This window comes from Microtus pennsylvanicus, chromosome 8 (genome assembly GCF_037038515.1).
Source record: "Microtus pennsylvanicus isolate mMicPen1 chromosome 8, mMicPen1.hap1, whole genome shotgun sequence".
NCBI classification, from domain to species: domain Eukaryota; kingdom Metazoa; phylum Chordata; class Mammalia; order Rodentia; family Cricetidae; genus Microtus; species Microtus pennsylvanicus.
The window spans coordinates 9,521,364-9,546,464 of NC_134586.1; the positions used below are offsets into that span (position 1 = coordinate 9,521,364).

General features: G+C 44.1%; 1 protein-coding gene across 44 annotated transcripts in view; it reads right to left on the reverse strand.

Moving 5' to 3' along the window:
- Window positions 1–25,101, reverse strand: part of Plekha5 (pleckstrin homology domain containing A5) — a 166,802-nt gene that overhangs the window by 23,185 nt on the left and 118,516 nt on the right. For 20 of the 44 annotated variants that reach the window (XR_012911552.1, XR_012911551.1, XM_075982422.1 and 17 more), the window contains 10 exons: window positions 21,998–22,460; window positions 19,066–19,149; window positions 15,897–16,016; window positions 15,167–15,220; window positions 9,788–9,868; window positions 5,237–5,272; window positions 4,690–4,752; window positions 3,878–3,958; window positions 3,623–3,772; window positions 2,547–2,648 (listed from right to left, as the gene is read on the reverse strand). Coding sequence is in view for 42 of the 44 variants with exons in the window: in XM_075982422.1 (XP_075838537.1) it covers window positions 2,547–2,648; window positions 3,623–3,772; window positions 3,878–3,958; window positions 4,690–4,752; window positions 5,237–5,272; window positions 9,788–9,868; window positions 15,167–15,220; window positions 15,897–16,016; window positions 19,066–19,149; window positions 21,998–22,460 (1,234 nt within the window). In the remaining 2 variants the exon portion in view is untranslated. Of the gene's footprint in view, window positions 1–2,546; window positions 2,649–3,622; window positions 3,773–3,877; window positions 3,959–4,689; window positions 4,753–5,236; window positions 5,273–9,787; window positions 9,869–15,166; window positions 15,221–15,896; window positions 16,017–16,120; window positions 16,175–19,065; window positions 19,150–21,997; window positions 22,461–25,101 lie in introns of those variants that run through there. The other 24 variants (XM_075982419.1, XM_075982405.1, XM_075982417.1 and 21 more) reach the window with 10 other exon arrangements.

Genomic DNA, 25,101 nt, shown 5'->3' on the forward strand with positions numbered 1-25,101 from the left:
GTTTCAGCTGGCAGGGCCTTGCTAGAGGAAGCACACACTAGGTGGAGTTCCCTTCCCATTCTCGCTCTCTCTCCTGAGGCCTACAGGCCAGCCTCTGGCTCTTGCTGCCACATCTTCCCGGCTATAATGGCTCTATCCCTCGGAACAGTGAGCCAAGTATAGGCCCTTCTTCCCCTAAGATGCTTTTTTTTTTGTTTGTTTTTTTCGAGATAGGGTTTCTCTGTGGCTTTGGAGCCTGTCCTGGAACTAGCTCTGTAGACCAGGCTGGTCTCGAACTCACAGAGATCCGCCTGCCTCTGCCTCCCGAGTGCTGGGATTAAAGGCGTGCGCCACCATCGCCCGGCTCCCCTAAGATTTTTTTTGACAGGGTTTTCTATCACGGCAATAGGAAAATAACTAAGTCAACAATAAGTTGGGGAAAAAAAAAGTCAAAGTTCTAAGTCTCACTAGTTATAAGTACCTGATGGAGGAAGGTCATTGGTTAAAAAATAAAGAAACTGCCTTGGCCCATTTTATTGGTTAGAACATAGGTGGGTGGAGTAAACAGAACAGAATGCTGGGAGGAAGAGGAAGTGAGCTCAGAGACGCCATGCTCCCCTCTCCCAGGCAGACACTATAGCTCTGCTCTCTGAGGCACACGCAATGAAGCTCCAACCCAGGATGGTCGTAGGCTAGAATCTTCCCGGTAAGCGTATCTAGCGGTGCTACACAGATTATTAGAAACGGGCTAAATTAATACGTGAGAATTAGCCTAGAAGAGGCTAGATAGAAATGGGCCAAGCAGTGTTTAAAAGAATATAATTTGTGTGTTGTTATTTCGGGGCATAAGCTAGCAGGCGGCCAGGAGCAGGCGGCCAGGAGCTGGGGCGGCAGGAACGCGGCCCGCAGCTCCCACTACAAGTACCCAGGATATTGAGGATAAAACATGTGAACCTATGAAATAAAAAGAGAAAAAGTTTCTCTGACACAAGGGTGCTAGGTACACGTCTGCAGTGTGCTTTCTTCATGGTCCCAGGTAGGCACACTCTGAGAAGGGAAAACAAGAACTTACCATTCCTAAGGTAAAACAAGATAGACGCAAGTCCCTGAGGACAGAGAGGAAGCCACAGGCGGTTCTCCGTGGGCTCCCTCACTACGGATCCATTCTCACTGGTTCCCTATTCATAGCCAATGGTGGGGAGTGTGCTGGACCAGCACAAAGACCGCCCTCCTCACTACCCAAGCACTGGACTGCAGAAGGAGCCACTCTGCGCTGCTGGGTCAGCCACAGGCGCTAGTGTGTTGCTGCTGCTGCTGGTGTGGACCAGAGCAGTTTAGTGGTCTGGCTGATGCTGAGTACTTATCAATGCCCTGGGGATCACCTCCTCCCAACCCTTATTATACAGGGCTCGATATTATTTGTGGTTTCATGATGCACTGAAAGGCATGGGACCTATTCTGAGGATAAGGGCTCCTGTGTTACTTCCTAAATTCTAGAACATAAGAAACACTGGATTGACAGAAGTAAATAAACGTGTTTGCAATACAAACACCAATCACTACTGTGACTCTGCTCTGGTAATTCACTTTTCTACTTCTAATATCCCATATCATGCTTTCAGGCTAAAATCACAGAGCTGCAAGACTTTGTTCCAACTGTATGACCCTTGCAGGGAAATAGTAATTGTCTTGGGGCTGGAATGACGGCTTAGCACTTCAGAACACTTGCTGTTCTTCCAGAGACCCCACACTGGAAAGCACACAGACACATGCAATACTTAGTCCAGGAGATCCAATGTCCTCCTCTGGCCTCCGAGGGTGCCCACATAGGTGACATACACATTGTCTCAGAAGCTGTCCTGTTGCTGTGAGGAGACACCATGACCAATGCAAACTCTCCCATAAAGAAAGCATTTATCTGGGGGCTCGCTTACACTCTCAGGTTAGTCCCTGATCATCATGGCTGGAAGCAGACAGGCATAGTGCTGGAGCAGCAGCCGATAGCTTTATACCCTGATCAACAGGCAGAGAGAGACACTGAGCCTGGTGTGGGCTGGGGCGCACCTTCTCCAACAAGGCCACCCCTCCCAATCCTTCCCAATTCAATGTGGGGGTCTGTGGAAGAGCAGCAAGTGCTCTGAAGGGCTAAGCCGCCAGTCATTCCAGCCTCGAAAAAATATCATTGAGAAATAAACAGTATTCGATAAATAGGTCTGGTGCGGCACATTTATAACGTCAGCATCTGCAAGAGCCACAAAGGCGACACTTACCAGAGGAAAAAACAAAGCATATAACGAACAATTCTGTATCAGCCATCACTGATGACTTGTGAGTCTGAACCTCACAGAAGCTCTGAGAGCTGAGCTGAGCGCTGAGACCACAGTGCTGTGAGCACTGAACGCAGTACTGAGACCACAGTGCCGAGGGAGTACCATGCTGAGGGAACCATGTGAAACACCAAGAAGCACAAGCACCTTAGGGCTCCTCAGGGGTCAGTAAAAGGCAAAGACGAGGAGCGGACTGTCACTGAGCTGCTCAGGCTAAAGCAGACCACCCGCCAGTCCTACCTGCACTTCCCCAAGGCGATCAAGCTGCTCCTGCATCTGGTTCCTGGTGACAGTCACATCATATTCTAACTTGTCGTATTCTCTCCAGGCTCGTTCCAGCTCCTAAAGTCAATTTTTTTATTGCATTATTTTACAAGGGGACCCAAGTTTTAACTGTATTATCAGTATACTTAAATCATCCCAAGATTTCAGGAAACTGTATGGTTTATTTTGGGCAAAATAAAAATATCTTTTGGCAGTGCTGGAGCCTGAAGCCAAGAACACAGTAAGCAAGTGTTTTATTGAGTTACACCTCCAGCACCCAAACAAAACTGCTACAACTCACTCTCCTCTGTGGTTTCCCTTTTTCAAGGCACAGTTCATTCAGAGAAAGAGTCTGGCTTATTTTATTTAATGCAATGACTTCATTCAGTCCCATCTATTTTTCTGCAAATGCCATGATTTAACCTTTATGGATGCAAAAACAAAGAGCCCATGGTGTATATATATGGTGTATATGTATGGCATTTATAAGATTATGCATATCCAGGCATATCTAGGCTTGTTCCATTTCTTAGCTCTTGGATGAGCATGTCTCTGTGGTGTGCTGACAAGTCTTCTGGGTAGATCCCCAGGAGTGCAGGGGTAAAGTTGCATCATCTGCTAATTCTATCCTATCCTATTCTATTAATTTATTTGTTTTTTTCAAGACAGGGTTTCTCTGTAGCTTTGGAGCCTGTCCTGAAACTTGCTCTATAGACCAGGCTAGCCTTGAACTCACAGAGATCTGCCCGCTCTGCCTTCTGAGTGCTGGGAATAAAGGTGTGTACAGCAAGTTTGAGAACAGCCAGGGCTGTTACACAAAGAAACCATGCCTTGAAATCCCCCGCCATTCCCCAAGCCCCCTAAAAAAGAAAGGTTCTCACTAAGTTGCACATGCCAATTCTGAACTGACTCCACTATCAGGTAGTTCTTGAACTCTGCGAGCATCCTGCCTCAGCCTGAGCTCAGCGAGCATCCTGCCTCAGTCTTCTAGTGCTGTGACACCAGGTCCAGAGCCAGGACTTCCGGGCTTCTGGGAAAACTGCAGTACTCACGGCAGTGGCTCGGGAGAGCTCTCGACATGTGCTCAGCAGTCCGTTTTGCAGGTCATCCCTCTGCAGCACCACGGTCTGGATGGCAGCTGGGTTGTCTGCATTCATCTCTATCTCCTGGCTGGCAGACAGCAAGGCCTGCTCGAGTGTGTACTGTTGGGATAAAGAGGATACACTCCTGTAACTCTGGCTACCCGTGTCGTTGTCTTCGGCACAGGCAGCAACACTGACTGGACATAGTAAAGGGAATGGCCCTACTTTCTCCTTGTGGAGCTGCTGCAGCTTCTCCTCCAGGGCGCGGACCACTTTATCCTGTTCACACAATCTGCTTAATTTGGTCTAGAAGAGAAGACGTCTGTTGTTAGCAATTTAAAGTCTTTCCCGTAAGAAAGGGAAGGGAGCCATTTAAAACAATCATAACAATCATGGAATATCTAGTAGAACTTTGTAAAAATTAATTCTTTTAATTGAAATTTTTTGTCATGCACTATACTCTGGTTACACTTTCCCCCTTCAGGGCATTTTTATGTCAATGAGAACCATCAACAGTAATGTGGCAGGGAACACAGCGCATGCCTTTAATCTCTGGAGACAGAGGCAGGCAGATGTCTCCAATCAAATAAACAATAGACAAACAGTTACAGGGTGCTCACACATCTCCAAACACCCTTACCAACCATGGATGCGTCTTAGACCAGAGGCACATGCTACCATAACTGATGTTTTCCTTTCTCTTCTGGCTTTGGAGATGGAACTCAGGGTCTCAGGAATCATAAGCGCATGCTCTACTGCCCAACGACAGCCCTAGTACAAACCACTTATTTATTTATTTGTCTCTTTGTTATTTGAGACAAAGTCTCCTCATCTATGCTGGCTGGGAACCTCCTCAACTCCTCCTGCCCGAGCTTTGCTGGAGTGGGAGGAATGGACCAATGTGGTTCCTGAATAGTTGGGCTTCATGCTGTATACCTTTAATCCTAGTACTTGAGGGACAGAGGCAGGAGGATCTCTCTGAGCTCAAAGTCAGTCTGGTCTACAAAGAGTTCTGTCTGGAGGTCAGAGATACTTACATCAATATCCACTTCTTCGGGTCTGGATTTGTACAATGGGCCTCTACATTCATCTTGTGACAGCTATAAGAAAAAATGCCACAGAGCAACTTTAAAAATCATATTTAAGTAATATATAGTCTACAGTGAACACTTTAAAACTTCTGTCAAAATCACAAGCGGGATTTTAATGATTTTTATACTTCTAGAAATTTAATTCAAGCACAAACCATCACAAAAGTAGAGAAACACTTAGCACTGATACAATAGGCAAGATACATAAGAATATGCCAAACAATAAGCTGGCCAAACAAAATTAATATAGCACCTTCCATTTTCCATTAAATTATTATTTTCCATTAAACATTACTTTGATGGAAAATGGACAAACACAGCCACAGCAGCTGCACTGAACCAAATGTTTGCGTCAGCACATCCAGGAAAAAGCATCTGCCACAGTGCACACACACTCAGACAGTGTGGGCACTCAAATCAGCACATCTTAGCACAACCGTGCTAACAGAACCATAGCACACCGTATACGTATATGCAATAAAAACACACATACACAATAGAGACTTATCTGGTTCTTCTGTCTTAAGAACTAAAAGATAATGAGGAAAAGGGTGGGTTTAATTGCAAAAGAAAATCACCGGAAACCTCCTAAAACTGAAAGCCTATGCTGTAACTTATGAATAAACAGACTGCACAAGAGGTTATATCTGTGTCGGACAGCATTTGTAGGATATTGTAGAAAACGATTATTATTTTTGTAGTACTGGGAACTGAACTCAACACCTCACTCATGATTATCAAGCACTCCACAACGGAGCACACAACACTTACAGCCTTGTAAGGAATTATTCTGCCGTACATTGAAAAAATTTAAATGTTCTTATAATTGTCTGTCATACCCAGAGCACACCACAGCCCCTGCACACATCATCTTACTTTCATTTGATATTGACAGCAACAAAGAAACATTAGGCAAGATTGAGCTGAACCTTGACGTATGGTTATTAAATGGTACAATTTCACTCACTGTCAGTTCAGGAGTAACACTCCCCAGCATAATCTAGACGGGAGCTACATTTTACATACACATGTACAAATCCGTAAGAATGTCTGGCTATATGTCCCCTCTGTAAAGATAGGGCTTGCCTGTTATAGTTTGAAAACAAACAGCGGAGAGCACTAAATGAATCTAGAAACGTGGAGATCAAAAGGTTAAAAATTCAAGCATTTCAAACATATGAATAAATCCTTCAATTACACATTTCATCTTACGACTTTACTTCACATACCTCATGCAAATGAATCGTGACTATTTCAGGTGTGCAGAATGATCATTAAGCCACAAGGTTTTATAGAAAGGAATAGTCCATGAAAAATGAATCTGACGGTAAAAGAATGTTTGTTTGCTATTGCAGGTAGAGGTCAGCCAATAGCATCCCCACAAAAGTCTAGACCAAAGCACCTGGACCCAAGGAAGCATTGACAATTTCCCCTGGAAAAGGGACAAGAAGCGAGGTTTAAAATGTTTCTATCCACGATACCAACTGGAGAAGGCCCACACTGAAGAACTTAAAGGTGAGAGGCCTTGTGCTATTAAGATGTTCCTGTAATTTTGCTTCATATTTAAAGTTAAATGCAAAGCAGCTTTACTAGACCATGACACTTGTATGCAGACTGTTATATGGAGGTTAAGAGTAAAACTGCATCTGTGTCCAAGGACCAAGGAAAAGAAAACCAGTCTACTAAGCGGAGTTGATGGTGACTGTTTAGGACCTCAGTTTCTATTCAAGAGAGCCATTTAAGACTTTCCTATGAGTTGCCATAGCAACAGAAGTGTTTACTGCACAGTCACAACCTTTCCATAGGGCCTTGTGATATAGCCCTGCTGGCCTGGAACTTATTATACCCATCCTCCATAGTGCTGAGACTGTGGGCACGGGTCAGCTCATCCAGCTGCTCTAGCTTTTGAGTGATGTCTTTATAGTCAGCTGAATATATCATATTCACAGAATACTTATTGTATCAACGGACATTGTCTTTAAATTATTTTAATTTATGTGCACATGCTATATATGTGTAGGTGGCCATGGAGGGCAGAAGAGGGTGTTGGATTCCTAGGAGTTAGAGTTACTTACAGTTGGTTTTAAGCCACACTATATATATATATGCTAGGAATTGAACTTGGATCCTCTGGAAGAGTCCCTAGTGCTCTTAATCAGTGAGCAATCTCTCCAGCACCTCAACTCCTTTTTGAGACAGGATCTCATGAAGACCAGACTGGTAAAAAAAAAAAAAAACAACCCAAAAACAAACAAACAAAAAACAAAAAACAAAAAACCCCTACCACCACCACAAACACCCAGGCAAGGATGTCTCTGAACTCATGATCTTCCTGTCTCTATTTCCCAAGAGCTGGAATCACAATAGTATGCTACTAAATAGCAATAGCACTGTACTTTCCTAAAACACAAAGACCCCCATTCAAAACCAAGCCTTTCTTGGTCTGTGTTTGGGGGGGGATATACCCCTATCATAGCGCACACGCGGAGGTTAGAAGATAACTCTTCCTTTACTATGTAGGACTCAGGGGTCCGACTCAGGCTGTCAGGCCTGGGGTGAGGGCTCACTGAGCTATCTAGTCAGCCCGCCTTGCCTTTAGGAGCTGCAGCTGAGCCTCTTCTGTCAGTTCTCCTTGGTTTCATTTTCTTTTCTCCCTCCTTAGTTGTGCTGAGGATGGAACCCAGAATCTAGCAAGGCTGGCAAACACTCTCATCACTAAGCCTTAGTCTACTGTTAGCTTTTCTCTCTTTCACTAACGCTGGCTTTGGTGCTAAGTTAAAATAAATCATATTAATTAAAATGTAACTTTTAGAGCTAGGCAAGGTGAGGTATATATCTTTAATCCAGCACGCAGGAGGCAGAGGCAGGTGGATCTTTGAGGCCAGTCTCATCTATATAGTGAGCTGCCAGAGCTACGTGGTGAGACCTTGTCCAAAAAACCAAACCAAACCAAACCAAACCAAAACCCAAAACAAACAAAAAAAGCAAAACCACCCAACTCCTGCCAACAAACAAAATCCAAAACTAAAAAACCAAACTACAATAAAAACAAAAACCAAATACACACACACACACACACACACACACACACACACACACACACTCCAAAAGAGTTTTCTATTACATTTTAAAAACATTGAAAAAAAAATCAAAAGTAGCCAGGTGGTAGTGGCGTATTCTTTTAACCCCAGCACCAGGGAGGCAGAGGCAGGAGGATCTCTGTCAGTCTGCTCTACAGAGTGAGTTCCAGGACAACCAGGACTATTCAGAGAAACCCTGTCTCAAAAAACCAAAAAAGTAACCGTCCCCCAAAAACAAAACAAAAAACCCATTACCACCGCCACCAAAACAACCAGCCAACAATGCGGACAGCACCGCAGGCATTTGCTGGCTCGCCTCATCCGCCTCCTCAGAACTCACGAGTAGTCGCCATCTTATAAAGCCCAAAGCACAGGAAGTGTCACATGTTGAACCACCAACGAATTCAGAAGATTTTTAAAAATCTTGACCCAGGAGTTGCAGACTCAGCTCAGCACTACTGGCCACTCTTCCAGAGGATCTGGGTTCGAGCCTGTCTGTTCCAGGGGCTCTGATGCCCTCTTCTGGCCTCCTCAGGCACTAGGCACACATGTGACACAAGCCAACCACCCACACACATAAAATAAGAAAACAAAACAATAATTTGATACTTGTTTACTACTGAACTTTAGATCTTTGTTATTTGGTCAATTTGGAGACATCCCTCTGTCCAGGTGGGTTTTCAGGAGGCCACCTAAGAGAATATGCAAATTAAGGTGGTCTCAGCCAGGCTTGGTGGCCTGGGTAGTATCATCCCAGCACTTAGGAGGAAGCAGTCCCAGGACAAAACTATAGAGGTGGAGAGATGGCCTCTGAGCTGGAGAACTGAGCTGGAGCCTGGAGATGCCCTCTGATGTTCACACACGCACCATGGAGGGCTGTGCTATACATGTGTACAGTTACACTAAAAGGTAAGGTGTCCCTTCCGTCTTCTACAAGTAAAGCTGCTTAACTTTAAATATTTAGTATTTTGGTCATCTCTTCTCTTGCAAATTAAAGATGTTTTCAGCCATTTAAACATTTTGAAAACCGGGCCCAGAGGAGGCCTAACCTCTCGGCATCAAGCAGTCCTGTGCCCTGCCCACAAGCACACTTCAAGGACAGAGGCACCTGGGCCTTTCACAAGCTTCCTTTATCTGGTGCTTCTCGCATTTGAATTAGGATCCATATTCATTTTTCATGTGAGTTAATTCTTTCCTCTTTGTTATGGTTTAAAAATACTCTACCAGGCCATTGCCCAGAGAACTGGAGAACTGGAGGGGGCTGAAGTGGAAGAAGCTGATGCCGTTGAACACAGAGCCAGGAACATTTAGACCATGGATAAATAATAAGTGGAAGCAATGGATAGGAACGTGACTTCCTTTGCAGATCTGCAGGTTACCAAGCTTCCTAAGGCAAAGCCTGCCAACTCCCTGACACACTGGGGATATGCGAGAAAGGAGCAGGAAGGGGAGTAAATGCCCAGATGGATGCACAGGAATGCTAATACAGGGGAACCAACAGCCCTCCTATGTTACAACCGTGGGCTAGGCTCCACTCCATCAGTATAGAAACCAGATCACCACCTCCCACACAGGTGGAATGAACGAACTCTGGACTTGCAAAGGTTTGCAGGGCTGGGCTTCAAAGGAAACAGGTTTTCAAATCTTTCTCCCTGCCAAGCATTTGCAATGCCTTCAGAGTTAACACACAGACACCTAGTAACTTCAGCTAAGTGTACTGCAGACCTCCAAGTATCTCTCGACCACAGGATGTAAACAAAAGCCTTAGGAAGATGACACATGGGATAGTCAACGGCAAGGGTTCAGCAAAGCCATGCTCAGGGTACCACAGCATCTCGGGGCCCATGGATGAAGTGTGGCTTCTCAGACAAACAGAAACAAAATGTGAAGACACCGATGTCATGAGGAGGTCTGAGGGGTTTTGCAGGTGACAGTGCAGTGTCATTCACTGACCAAGACCTTACTTGTTGGTACAGTTGCGGTCTTAGCGCCGAGTTCTCAATCATTGTGTGAACCATGGTGATAATAGGTTCATTTTCTTTCATCTATTTCAAATCAGGAGGAGCATACAGCAAACATCAGTTTACAGCACAGGTAGATTTGAAAGACGACACTGTAAATATATCCTCTACTTTAGTATCTTCCTAGCAGCAGTTGCTTACATTTCACCCCATGGTTGCACAGACTTAATCCACACCAATAGTTTCAAGCAAGCACCTAAAGCTATAAAATACACCAATGGTTATAAAATAAGCCTAACTACGACAGTGCTAAATCATGTCTACTTTAATCAATACAGCCAGTTAACAGCCACTTCCACATATGTTAGATGGTAAAGCATTAAATATAAAAAGACAATAAACTTTCTAGAGGGCGACAAGCTGTGGATTTAGAAGGAGTAAAACAATACTGTTTAACTCTATTCACTAATAAAACTGAAACCAAATGCCAGTTCTTTTTAAGACTAGTCAGAAAAAAATTAGCTCTCTAAGGATATTAAAATTTTATAATACCCAACGTTCTTATCACTTAGATAACGCATTTTATTAAAATTAGTCTTAATAGGCATTTTCATACACTCTAGGCATTTTTATACACTCGGGTTTTCTCACAGTATAATCATATATGCGTAGAATCATTTAAGAACTTTAAAATTTTTCTTAAGATTATCACATATATAGTGTTCTGCCTGCATGTATCCCTGCATGCCAGAAGAGGGCACCAGATCTCATTACAGATGGTTGTGAGTCATAATGTGGTTGCTGGGAATTGAACTCAGGATGGCAAGAAAGAGCAGCCAGTGCTCTTAACTGCTGAGCCATTTCCCCAGGCCCCCATTCAAGGACATTTAAAATAAAACTTATTCAGCAAGGACTCAGTAACTCCTGAGCTCCTACCAGGGCACGCTGAAAGCACTGACTGACATTTCCAGCTATATTTCTACCTTCTAGAAAAGTACAGTTTCATACAGCGGGCTTTGTAGTTAGCCAAAGCATCCAAAAGACAAGCGTTCCAAAATGGAGAGTAAATGGCTAACAAAATTTTCAGCATTTCTAAGCAGGCAGGTGTTTGTGATTATTCTCCCAGGGTTTAGGAGTGCACCGTCCACAGCATTTGCAGAGTACATGGCCAAACATGACGATCCTGTTCTACAGAGGCCATAAAAGCCTCACTTGGCGAAGTGCAGTGCTGCAGCCGGATTTTTCCTCCATCAATGGAGCCAATTAATGACTCTATATTAGGATAGATGATAAAACATCGCAATGCACAGGATAATCTAAACTTCTGAGCCAAAAGCCTGCTTAGGACAGTGGGCCCTCGCCCATGGACACAATTCCCGGGAAACTCGCCTGTGCAACCTGGGGATCTCTGCAGATACAGGAACTCAGCCCCTGGACAGAATGACTCACACTCTCCTTGCGATCCTATTTACTCTTTGCTTTAAGTGTTTTTGCCAGAGGTAAAAGCCACAGACGAAGACGTTTACTTTTGGGAATATTGGGCCTGTGCCAGAGAGCTCACTGTGAACATCTTTTAATTAATTGTTTTATGTGTGTAGGTGTTTCGCATGCATGCAGATCTGTGCAGCACGTGCATGCAGAATCCAGAAGGCATCAGATCCCCCGGAACTGGGGTGATAGACAGTTGTGAGCTGCCACACTGGGTACTGGGAATCAAACTGGGGTCCTCTCGAAGAGCAACCAGTACTCTTAACGACTTAGCCATCTCTCCACATCTCATCAGTTCATCTTTGCAGCAGTACTGGTACTTAACCCACCCAGGGCTTATGTACGCAAACACAGCCTCAGGGCAGTGGCAGACAATCTCAGACCCAGGACACTAAAGGGTGGGGCCAACTCCTGTCTGCTTCACCAGGATGATTACCCAGTTTAGTCTGCTCATTTGTCAAAGCTTAACAGGAGGACGTCCAGTTTTTGTTTTCTGTCCACACTCTGCTCTCATCTTGGTATCATTTCCTGTTGTGCATTAGTCTTTATGTACACTGTAAAGACCTGTCTCTGCCTAAGGCATCTTCTGACTGGTTTAATAAAGAGTCGAATGGCCAATAGCTAGGCAGGAAAGAAGAGAAGAGATTTCTGGAGACACAAACGTGTTGTGCCTAGCTACAGGCAGGTGAAGCATACACATTAAAATAAAAATCTAAAAGAAAATTTAGAAGAAAGCAGTATTAAAGGTGACTTTCTTGCCACCTCCTAAGCATTTAATACTGTTTGAGAAGATATACTGTAAAAGGTTTTAGTTCCTGACGTCAGCCCCTGCTGCCTGGCGCTCGCCTGTGTTGCTGCTTCCTGTCTTCTCTGAACCACCATTCCCAATATGTTAGCTTCTGTTAGTACTGTCTTCCCTGAAAGTTGGCAGGGGCAGGAAGATGGGGGGGGGGGGGGGAAGAGAACCATCTAAATCCTCTCTTCACTGCTCTTAGAACGGAAAGGGAGGTTGGAAGAACCAAATGAGACAAGCTCACTGACTCAATGGTTTATGGAAAGGGGGACATGGCGCTGGGAGGGAGATGTGTTGTGGGGAGCCTGGGGGAGTGGAGATGAGTGAAATACGGAATTCCCAGAGAGTAGATAACAACAGCATAAAAATACAGATCTCAAATAGTTTACTACAGTGCTGTCTAACAAGCTGTGATAGTGCATTTCAGAGGAAAGCAGAAAGCAGGAGAGAGAAGTCCAGCACAGAACTGGACAGCTCTTGTTCTCTATGTTTTAATTTTGTGAGACAGGGTCTAAGGGTGTAGTCCAGCAGGCCTACAACTTACTATATGCATCTCCTAGCAACCCTGGCACTTCAGCTCCTGAGCCCTGGGAGTAAGGGTATGGACCGCCACACCCATTTCAGTAGCCACCTGTCCTCAGAGGAGACGCCGAGAAGTCATGTTCCAGCGCTCAAGCTACTGAGACCAGGAGGCAAGCTCTTCAGACTGGGCGCTCAACGTGCCTGTCTCCTGTTTTCACCTCTGAAATAGCTCAGGGGATATCTTCTGGCTCTATTTTCACAAATCATGTTAGAAATTAATAGAATTTAAATGAATTCAAGTTTTCCTTTGGGTGGCTGTGGCACCCACAGAAGGCCAGAGGAAGGCTGTATTGATCGCTTCTACTTAATGGGAGTGGGGACCAGCAGGAGCTGAGAGGGAGAATCAGCCAGAACACGCTCCTCGACGTGTGTACTTTACAGTTTGCTCAGAGCCTCTTCCTCTGATCTGCTAATTTGCGGTTCTATAAAACCGATGAGTCAATCTATAAATCCCAGACATCCAAAACTGCCTGCAAAAATAACATACCTGGTCAGCTCAAACAAGTTACTGGCAGGAACCAGACAGACAGCTGCAAAGGTTTGAGCTGAATGAGAAACTCTACTAAACTAAAATTATAATCATTTTTACATATTGTATAGCTATAGTTATATCCAATGCATGATGCAGATCAAAAATTTTCATTTCAATACATCACTAGAAACAGTTTTTAAATGTATTTTTTTCTTTAGGTAACCCTTTGTGAATGTGTATGCGTCTGAACTAGGGGGCGAACACTGTTTTCTCTCAGGATCATCCATCTTGGGACCCCACCCACCTTTTGAAGCCTGTAAGGACCCGAGGCTTGCAGGTTTGGCTAGGCTGGCTGGCTAGACTGCTCCAGGGACCACCTGTCTCTACCACGGTAGTGTTGGGATTACAAGTGTGTTCCCCATGCTGGGCTCTGGGGATGGCCAACAAGCACTTTACCAACTGGGCCATCTGCCGAGCCCCAAGGTGATCTGAAGGTTATACACATTTAGATATCTATAGATGAGTTTCTGTTCATAAAAGTTTTAAATCTTAGCAGGTATCTAAAAATAGCCACATGTTTATTATCAGAAGTAGTTAGACTTACAGACAAAGTATCACTCAAAACATCCATTTTTATAATTATAAAATTTAAAAGTGGAGCTAATGTAACTGTAAATTCCTTGACAGCTCTGCTGACAGAGGCACAGATGACCACATCTCACTGGACTACAACGGGGTACTAGCATGGCGTAACCGCAGGCCTAGAGACTATGATGGCACACAAGCCTGAGATGGCATCTGCGCCATTCTGGGAACCGGGTACAGTGGTGGGTGTGGCAGACTCCTCTGTCAGGCAATCCCCAAAGTTCTGTCCCCGTAACTTCACAACGCATTTACTGAGATTACCAATAAGCCACAGAAAACCACTGGGCTTATTCCCAAAGGTTCTCGGTAACCCGATTCATGCTTATGCTACTTTTATAATACCCCACAGGTTTTCAGATAACCTATGGTTTGCTCGGTCATTTACTAGTCGGGTAAACTTTTCTGGGACAGACAGTCAGTCAGTCATGATGCTTTGATCTTCCTGCCTCTGAACTGCTGTGCCAGGGCCGTGGGCTACCTTGTCATGCGTGCTAGTTTACAGTGCAGAGGAAGTTTAAAGACAGTTGATTGCCCATAAGCTTTATAGAATGTGAGGTACGCATCTTTATTATACTGCTGTCAAAATCAGCCCAGGCTCTGCAATGAAGATCTGAACGTGGGTAGCAAAATGCTGATTTCTGAAGCACTCCAATAGGCAAAAATCATAGAAAAATTAATGGGAAGTATGTAAATTACATACTAAGAAAGTATGCTTCTTTAAAATGAAATGACTGAATGTGTCTACAAACGGCTGCCCTGGCATAAAATCTTTTTTAATATTGAATCTATAGAGCTGCATTTACCGCTTTTTTTGAATTTGTAAACACCTGTCTTATAACATTTCCTGTAGGAACTTATTTGGTAAAACACTCAAATCAAAGGAAGGCTTAGCTTGATCTGCATTAAAGAATTCATTTGTTAGCAGAAATTATGTCTGATAAGATACCAAGGCCATTGTGAAACAGGCTCTGCACACTGGGCAAAGACTGAATGGTGGGAGGAGGCAGCACGGGCAACTAAAGGCAGCCTCCAGCAAACTCCATGCAGAATCCAGAACCAATGCTCCCTCCACCCCCCAGCCGCCAGGGGGACACCCTTCACAGTGCTCCTTCACTGGCTGCTCCCAGCTCTGATAAAGCTCACTTCGTCAGCATAGTCATGAGATATAAGGAAAGAAACAGAGCGCATACAGGCTCGTGATCTTAGGTGACTCAGTCTCTGAATCCTCCAATGACCCTCACAAATGCCTTTTGGCTTTTGGTCAGTGTTCTTGACTGTCACTTGTAGAAGTCACACTATTATTATTATTATTATTGTTGAGATCCTTAAGTAGCCATACAAATTGTACTATAATCATTAAGTTCTACTTGGTGTGATAGTAAGAAAATTCTACAAACCCCACCTGATGATCCAAATATATGGTGTTCCTTTGAAGATGATGTGAAAGAATTTCATTCTAGCAGCCATCGGTCAAGGAAAGAGGGACAAAGAGCAAATCATCAAAAGGTCAGTTGGTAACAAGCAAAACAGCGTAGCATCACAGCATACAACCTTCACAAACATGCTGTCAGGGCACAGATGACATCACCAAGTGTGTAAAATTATAGACACTGAGTTATTAAGTAGGAAAACGCTTGCAATGGCTTTAGCAGGTAGAAGCCTCACACTCCCTCCCTCCTCACACACAAATAAGCTATTAACCCTTTGAGAGATTTCAGACCGGCCTCCAACTTCCCCATCCTCCTGCACCACATCCTGAGTGCTGGAACCACAAGAGCTGAGAAATATTATGCCTTCATTTCTTCCCCATAAGAACAAGGGTTTACGATGAATTTTCAGCTTACTGCTTCGTGTGAACACAGGCTTTCGGTACCTTACTGTCCTATCAGCTGTGGAAGTCATAGTATGTACCGAACAGCGGCACTGTCTCGAGACCTCACTGAGCTCCCTCCTTCCTCCTCCCAACCAGCTGTGTTTTCTCGACTGCACAGCCATGAAAATGAGCTGAATTCTCAAAGGGTCAATAGGAGACTGTCATGTCCCTGCGAGGATGGTACAGGCTCATGCTTGACACCAAGGACACAGGATGCATTGATGAGTGATGATGCCCGACACACGTCTCCATAGCTGACCTTTGGGCTGTGGGCCTCAAGTTTCAGCTGCATGAGCTGTGCTAAGGTATGCTCCCGGATACTACTCAGTTCCGCTTGCTGCCGTCTCAGCTTTATGAGCAGCAGCGTAAGCTCCTCTGGCTGAAGGAGTACAATTTAAGAATCCAAACAGTGGAAAACAGATTAATTGTTGTCTTAAGTGACAGACATTAAACCAAGATTTCTTGGCAAGTTTCCTCTTACGGTTGGCATCATAGTGCCTAGGCACTATGATAGGTCCTACATAAATGCATAGCCATCTAGAGAGACAGAAGGAATAGTGTTACTTTACAGCAAAACAACAGGGGATGCAGGCATTTTCTCAGAACTCTCCAGAGTATTTCACAAACCCAACCATCACGCTTTGCACAGAGAACTGCTAACAACCGTTAAGCTGCTCAAGGAAGATGTCAGCAGGATGCTTACACCACACCTAAGACACTTCCAGCAACAAAACAAGGCTGGCCCATCCCACACCATGTCAAAGAACAAGTGAATAAATTACATTTCAGAGATGTAAAACTCGGGTGTTATTTCCGAACTCTAAGATTCGGTCTGTGAGGCTAGTCACCTTGGGTCATGCAGCCAATAGAGCTTCTGCAGCATTCTTACGACTAAAGTATCAGTCCTACTTTTTAGGGGGGGAAACAGGAAAGCAAATACTGCTCTGAGTGTCCCCCAGCACCCAGCCTGCACACCCCCTCTGGAAACGAGAGACTCTGGTTCCCCTGTGGTTACTATGAATCCCGAGGAGGAAGGCTTTCAACAAACAGTGGGTGAACCCCTTCACATCTGCAGAGCACAAGGGTGGGGAAAGGGGCTCTTCCCCTAGCGTCCCAGGCCGGGCGTGGCTGAGCTCACGTTGCCCATGCCCAGCTCATTTGCTGTTGTGCCCCATTTTCTATACCATGAAGGTCTTTTGGAGATCCACAGCATGGTTTCAGTACTGACTTCAGTACTGAAGTAAACTACACCTTCCCACTGGCCCCTCCGAGGAAGGTGGCCACATACGGAAAGAAGGCAACGGGCTTTTATAGTTAATAGTCGACAGTGTTCAGGGCATGTGACTTCAAACTGCAGTAAGTGGGGGGCGGGGGGAATAAAAGCCCATCTGTTTTTGCTCTGAACTCAGAAGGGCGCCTTGTGACTTCATGACTCTGGGAGAGGCTTTATCCCCTGATCGTCAGGTTCTGCTCTCGAGGTCTTGAGGGTAGAGTAAGGGACTGTTATACTCTGGTAGATTGGAATATTCTAAACTTCATGTTGATTTCTGACAGAAAATCCAAACTAAACTAGTTTGTGTATGGACTAAAATGATAGCATTTTCAAAAGAACAGAAGACTATAAGGTAGCTGCACAGTCACATTTTGAGGCCAAAAAAAGAGAGGCATTATTGGCTGGAAAAGGGCAGGGATGATGGTAAATAAACCTGATCCTGAACAGCCACTAGAGGGAGCAGAGTGGAAGAGAAAATACCAGACAGCCAGTAGTTACTCCAAGACAGCCCTGCTTCTGCCTGATTGATCCACAATCTAGCATTTAACAGTGTTTGGGTTTTTTTATTTTGTTTTGTTTCGAGACAGGATTTCTTTGTGAGATCAGCCCGCCTCTGTCTCCCAAGTGCTGGGATTATGGTGTGCACCACCACGACAACTTAGTTTTTGTTTTTTAATAAAATATATTCACCATCTTTAGTAAACACATGGCAATCACTTTAAATCCAGGAACTATTTCCCTATTATCTAAATGTGTATGATGAAATATGACATTTGTAAAAAAAGAGATGAGTTTGTTTTGATTACTGTAGGAAGACAATTTTAGATAATCATCACCATCAATCCTATGAGTGTTAAAAATCATATCCCCAAGCAAACAGGACTAATCTATTGACAACAGAGTAGCCCAAAAAAGCATTCCAGCAGTGTTGGTGATGTAATCTCAGTATTCCAGAGGCTGCGTCAGGAAGACTGCTAGGTCAAGACCTTGCCTAAAAACAAAACAACAAAAAACAAGCCAAAGCAAAGGAAAAGCCACTTTTTTTTTTTTTAAATTTGAGTAACTGATATGAAAGATCCTCACTTCAAATAATAGAAAATATACTCGCTGAGGTTTTTTTTGTCTGATTCTCCCCTCTTGTATCCCAGGCTGGCCTCCAACTCTCAGTCTTGCCTTAGCCTCTGGAATGCTGGGATTAAAGGCATGAACCATCATCATGTATAGTCTTTCTTTGTGTAAATACATACGTCAATGGAGTTTTGGCTCTAAAGTGGCTGATTTATATTAAACTTCACAGAAAAGCCAAGTGAGGCAGGCAGTATGTTCACATAATCCCAACACTGAGGAGGCCAAGCAATAACAACGACCGAGACCAGGCTGGCTGCACATCCTATCAAGACTTGGTCTCAGAATAAAACAAAAGCACAGGGAAAAGACATCAGAAGGTCTGTTATGTGGCCAGACAGATGCTGGCTGGACTTCTCCTAATTATCACTCCAAAGTCAGTGTGTGTGTAAGGAGTGGTCCTCAACCTTCCTAATGCTTGAGGGGAACCTAAACCATATTTTCGTTGCTACTTCATAACTGTAATTTTGTTACCGTTATGCATTATAATGTAAATATGTGATATGCAACCCCAAAGGGGTCAAGACTCACAAGTTGAGAACCACTGGTATAGGGGTGGCTGGTCTTGAATCCAGGTCTAGTATATTTTGTGCAAGCGCTCACCACTGAGCTACTTGGGTTTTTAAGAAACGAAACATCAAAAACAAAACAACAACAACAAAACTCCAGCTAAGTAGTCTTGTATGCTAGGAAGTCATGGCTGGCCTTAACTCACAGCCATTGTTCTCTATACCACCATGCCTGCCTGGCTTTTATTTTGAAGATAAAGGGGACAATAAATCAAAAATCCAGAGTTAAATAGTAAACTTTGAACTTTCTCCTTTATTTGGGCATTTAGGGGAAGGCAAAAAAGATGTTGACATGACTAAATGAGTCTACATTCTTCGCTGTACAATCTGTATCACAAAGGTGGTGCTGTTTTCTTCTGCAGGTGACGTCTGAGAATTCACACTTAGAAGCCATGGCAGCTTCATGCCTTTCTGGGCAGCAAATAAAGTAGGCAAATGATAAGCAAACTTATCACACTCACCGTTCTGCCTTGGAGGCTCTGGGGACTAACAGCCGCTAAGGCCAGGCCAGCTGGCATTGACCTTCTGTCAGGTACATAGGCATGCTAGGAAACAGAGACAACATATAACTAAGTGGGGAACATTCAATGTTATTGATGAATGATCTTAAATTTAATTACAAAATACCAATTACAACTGTCATTAGTGTTTATGAGAGGCATACCAACACTCCTTACTTGACTAAAATACAGATGCAAATAAAAAGAGCGATTCCACGAAAACTGGCTCAGCAGCACTCTATCTCCTGTTCTCGGACTGCGTGAGTGCGTGCTGCCGTTGTTTTTTCTGAGACAGGACCTCATGGACCTCAGGCTGGCCTCACACTTGATCTCCTAACCTACTAGTTTCCCCTCCCCGAGTGCTATCCATATGGGCGTGAACCACTATGCCTGGGCCCATAGACACATATTTTATATTTATTATTATTGTTACTGTGTATGTGTTTGCTGTCTGGGTCATGCATACGTGAGGTCAGAGGACAGCTCTGTGGCACTGGCTCTGTCCTTCCACCTTTATGTGAATGCAGGTCGCTAGGCTTACATAGCATCTTTACCTGCTCAACCATCTCACTGACCCTGCTTCATACTCTTTAGAGAAAACCTAATGGCAGGAGCAAAACAGCTGGACAGCTTTGCAAATTTTACTGTTTGGCTGGTTTCTCATACCTGCTTTTAGATCACTCTTGTCCCTAGGGTTTCTGCACTATTAATGCAAATAATACCTAGAGAAATAATTGATTTTATATATTCACAATTAAGAATATTGGCTGGGCAGTGGTAGTGCATGCCTTTTCATCACGGCACTCAGGAGGCAGGTGGATCTTTATGAATTCAAGGCCAGCCTGGTCTATAGAGCAAGTTGCAGGCCAGCCAGGGCTACACAGAGAGACCCTGTCTTTAAAAACAAAAACAAATTAATTAGCAGATTCACTTAACCTCCTTGATTATGAGACTTCCTGCTTAAAAACTGAAAAACAAAGGAAACAGCTTGGGAAAAGGGCTCATGCCTGTAATTCTAAAATTTGGCAGGTGGGGGCAGGATGATAGGAAACTCAGGTCACCCTCCATTCTATGGCAAGTTTGAAGTCACCCTGGAGTATATCATAACCTGTTCTAAAAAACAAGGCAAGGGCTTTGATCCCTAGAACTTACTTTTAGGAAAAACATCCCAGTCTGGACAAGGAAGACAGATGATCCCTGGGGCTCATGTACTAACCTACCCTACTTAGCAAAGTTCCAGGTCAGTAAGAGATCCTGTCTGAAAAGGCTTGCACACATACAAAGAGTCACCTTGAGACACTTTTAAATCTTTTTTTTTTTAAAAGATGAATTCACAACATATAACCCAACTGACCCTCAGCCGTGTGATCTTCCTGCCTCAGCCTCCTGGGTCTGGGCCTGCACGTGTGTACCACCACACCCAGATTAATTTTACTGAATCAACTTTTTGTTACACATGTTTTCTATTATCACATGTAATAAAACGGGAATGCACACAGAACATTCCTAGTGCATATCAAAGTGAGAAGCAAAGGTTCAAACTGAGCATTTTCTTTGGGAAGCAAACTAACCTTTTTTTTAAATTTATTAAAGATTTATTTATTTATTTATTAAAGATTTATTTATTTATTATGTATACAATATTCTGTCTGCATGTATGCCTGCAGGCCAAAAGAGGGCATCAGATCTCATTACAGATGGTTGTGGGCCACCATGTGGTTGCCGGGAACTGAACTCAGGACCTTTGGAAGAGCAGGCAGTGCTCTTAACCACTGAGCCATTTCTCCAGCCCCCACAAATTAAATCTTAAAGAAAAACAAAGAAGCTGTTAAGGGCCCTGGTTTGTATGCTGAGAATCAAGCACGGGTCCCTGTACTTTGTGGGAAAGTGCTTTGTCATCGGGCTGTATTCCAGCCACATAAAAACAACTATGTGTGACCACAAACATCTCTCATCTCAGTGCTGGGAGGCAGTGGCTGGCCAGGCAGTTAGCCAATGTAGGTCCAGTGAGAGACCCTGTCCCAAAGAATAAGGTGGACAGTGATGTTCAACATTGAACTTGGTTTCCACACGTGGCTACGCACACCTACAAGTATACATATTCTTCCCCCAACCCCAGTGTGACCTGGAATGTAGTCTGGGGGCAGAACACTCTGCTGGGTGTGGTGTCCTGTGGTGGCTTGAATGGAGTGTCCCCCATAGCCGTGGGGATTTGAATGCTTGGGCCCTGTTTGGATTGGTTTAGGAAGTCTGGTCTTCCTGGAGGAAGTATTGTCCCCAGGGATGGGCTTTGAGGTTTCGAAAACCACCAGTCATTCTCACGCTGCTTCCTCCCCCTGCTTGGAGTTTAAGATGTGAGTTCTCTGCTGCTTCTGCTGCCATTTCCTCTCTGTGATGTTGATGGATTGTTATTAAACTGTAAGCCTGAGCCCCTCTTCTTTCAATAAGCTGCCTTGGGCATTAGGTTTTACCATAGCAATAGAAGAGTAGCTAAACCAGGTGGTAGTGGTACACACCTTTAATCCCAGAGGCAGAGGCAGAGGCAGGTGGGTCTTTGAGTTCCAGGACAGGGTCCAAAGCAACAGAGAAACCCTGTCTCGAAGCCCAAACCCATAGTTCAAGTTATTAAAAAAGCTGAGGCAGGAGCATCTGGAGTGTGAACCCAGCTTGGGCAATGCAGAGATCCTGTCTCAAAATAAAAGCATTAGAGAAACATGTAAAGCTTAGGATGGGATTCTACACATGGGATTTTGACAGAATTTTAATTTTTTAAAGACAAAAGCAGCCTTGTTAACTTCCCATTCTCTTTCCTCAAACTTAATTTCAAACAGTGTATTAGAAAGAAAATACAACATCCTTAAAGCCTAGAGTTAACATAAAATCAGTCTTTTACCTTAGGGTGATGCGCCCGGTGCCTGCGGTCTACTGTGACATCTCCTCTCTGGATGGGTGAGGACACTTCTGACCTATATGTTCGCGGCGGGGAGAATCCCGGGTAAGCAGCTACAGACGCATGGGAAGGTGACGTGGGGATGGAGTGCATCATCTGGTCAGGAGGCTTCCCCATGGCCTTGGGGCTGCTCAGGCAGCTGTGCCGAGGGAGGGTGCTCTGCTTGTGGTAAAACTGACGCTGCTGCCACTCATACAGCTGCCACATGGTGTCATCCCTCATGGACCGCCGCTTCTCTTCTGTTCCGGGCCCAGCCTTCTCATGGCCAGAAGGTGCCACACTGCAAATGCTCTCAGGCCTGATCTTGTTGTTTCTTGGGAGTGTTCGGTAACCTTCAGGGTAGCGAACCACAATCTGGGCTCGGTGGCTTGGCATATTTCTTGGCAATGTTTGATAAGAAATTACTCTAAAATTAAAAAAAAAAAAGTTGCAAACATGAAAAAGACGCGGTAAACAGAGAGAGCGGTTTCTGCAGTTTTAAGCGACACTACTTCCAGTTGCCCTGGCAAGTAAGTACGAGCTGCCTTTTGTAAAAGAACAGAGTTTAGGGGCAGCGCACTTGCTTGGCGGGTGCAAAGTCCTGGGTTGGAACCACAGTACCCGACAAAGAGAAGAAAAGAAAGGGAGGGAGGGAAGACCAATTGGCCAAATGCTACATGAGGTATAAATTTCTCAAAAGCTAAAGCTTTTAAATGAAATTCCATCTGGTAATGTAGATCCATAAACAGAATCTATGGCAATCATGTGTGAAGATAAGTCCCATAAAACGGATTTGACTTGATGCAGAAGAAGTATTTACCCCACTTCAGATGGTAATGAGACTATCCAAGCTTTTAATCCCAGTTTGATGGGTAGAGAGGTAGGAGAATCTTTGTGAGTTCTGGTCCATACAGTGAGATCCTGACTTTAAAAACAAAACAAAAACAAACACTCTCTGCCCACCCCTAAAGTGTTCCCAAAATAAAACAAAACAAAACCCACCTCCTAACATATAAATAATTTTTTAAAAAGATTTAATTATTTATTTATACAGTATTCTGCCTGTAGGCCAGAAGAGGGCACCAGATCTCATTATAGGTGGTTGTGAGCCACCATGTGGTTGCTGGAAATTGAACTCAGGACCTCTGGAAGAGCAGTCAATGCTCTTAACCGCTGAGCCATTTCTCCAGTCCCCCAAGTAAGTAAAATTTAAAAAGGGAATATTCAAGAACTAACTAACCTCAAGTCTTCCCCTTTGTCTGCACAACTAGTTAAGATAGTAAGACCCTGCCTTAAAACAACCGAACAAAAAACCAAACAACAATCCTCTCATAAAACAAAAAAGCAAACAAACAAACCCCACACCCCAAACAACCAAACGAAAAGAGTATGTAAGACTAAATTCTCGGGGCTGTACTTTCCCACAGAGCACAATCCAGCTGTTTCCAGCACACCACGCCTACTTTTGCTGCCTCTCCCAGTGTTAGCCGCTTGGAGATGCTGCGACCATGTCAGCTGGGGGTGAAAACTGAGGTGCAATCTACTTAACTATGTTCTTAAGAATATTTTATGTGTTTGTATTTATTTTATATGTATGAGTGTGCTATACATATATGCATATATATGTGCACCATTTTTGAGACTGGGAAAGGTGAAAAAAAGGAGAGGGCATGGGATCCCTTGGAACTACGGTTACAGATGGCTGTGAGCTACCAAGGGCTCTTGATTGCCGAGCCACCTCTCCAGCCCCTCCTTTACTTTTAATAATCTGAATCCTTGGCTGATAAACTGGAAACTAAAGACTTATTTAAAAAAATTTAGTGTGTGCGCATGCCATGTGTGTGCTGAGCCTATGGAGGCCATAAAAGTGTCAGATACCCTGGAGTTATAGGCAGTTGTGATCTACCCAATATGGGTGCTGGGAACTGAACCAGGTCTTCTGGAAAAGCAGCAAGTAATTTTTACCATTGAGCCATCTCTGCGGCTCTTCCAGAGCTCTCTGACACAGACTGGTTACTGGCAGCAATGCATAGACACTACTCAGCATGTGTGGTGGCGTATTTCTGCACTCTGGAGGGATACAATAGGTCTGAAGCAGTTCGGGTTGCATTTGGGTTGCAATGAGATCTTGTTTCAACAACAAACACAAAACATACAGTCCCTGAACAGATTTTACTGTGACCTAGTGCATTGGATTGGGTATATACTGGGCTATGAGGCAAACTACATACTTAGTTTCTATTGGTGTGTAAAATTATATACTGTTATTCAATGAGAAATTCTCATTAGGTAGATAGAATATCTTCTCTGTGTGGCTGTGAACAATACTGCAGTCGAGGGAAAGGCAGAGTAGGAGCAGCTGGAGGGAAGGACACACTTGGGGGATAAAGGCAGCTGGATCTCTGTGAGCTCAAGGCCAGTGCAGTCTGTATGGTAAATTCCAGGCCAGCCAGGTTATCACATCCATATTCCTTTAATGTCTGACATTATAGAGTTAGTGAATGAAAACACAGCCATCTCTTTTTCGCACTCATTATACCAGCAATTTCCAAATATTTATAGTTAAATGAGAAAAAGTTATCTCTTCTTTTAAAAAATCTGCTAAAGGCATGCATGTTATACATGAAAAATATTCCAACTACTCATCTATCGTCATGAATTAACTGAAACTAAAGGCACCAGGGGCTGGAGAGACAGCTCCGCAGCTGAGTGATGGGTGCTCTTCTGACATCCACATCCACGTCTGACCTTCTGGCCTCTCGGGCACCCCACCCCCCACCCAACACCCACAGACGAAAATTAAAACAAAACTGAAGATGAAGAAGGCAGAAGCTTAGGAAGCACACAGCCGCAGAAGGCTGGGCCCCTTCATGTGTTCCCATTGCCCAGCAGCCAAAGGGATCCCTTCAGTTACCTCTCCTGAATAATATTTCCTTCATCATTTTAGTTCCTCTTCTCTATTTTCAACTGATGTGGGATTCATTCCCCTCTGTATATGCTGTGAATACCATTGATTAATAAAGAAACTGTCTTGGGCCTGTGCAGGGAATAGAGGTAGGTGGGGAAAA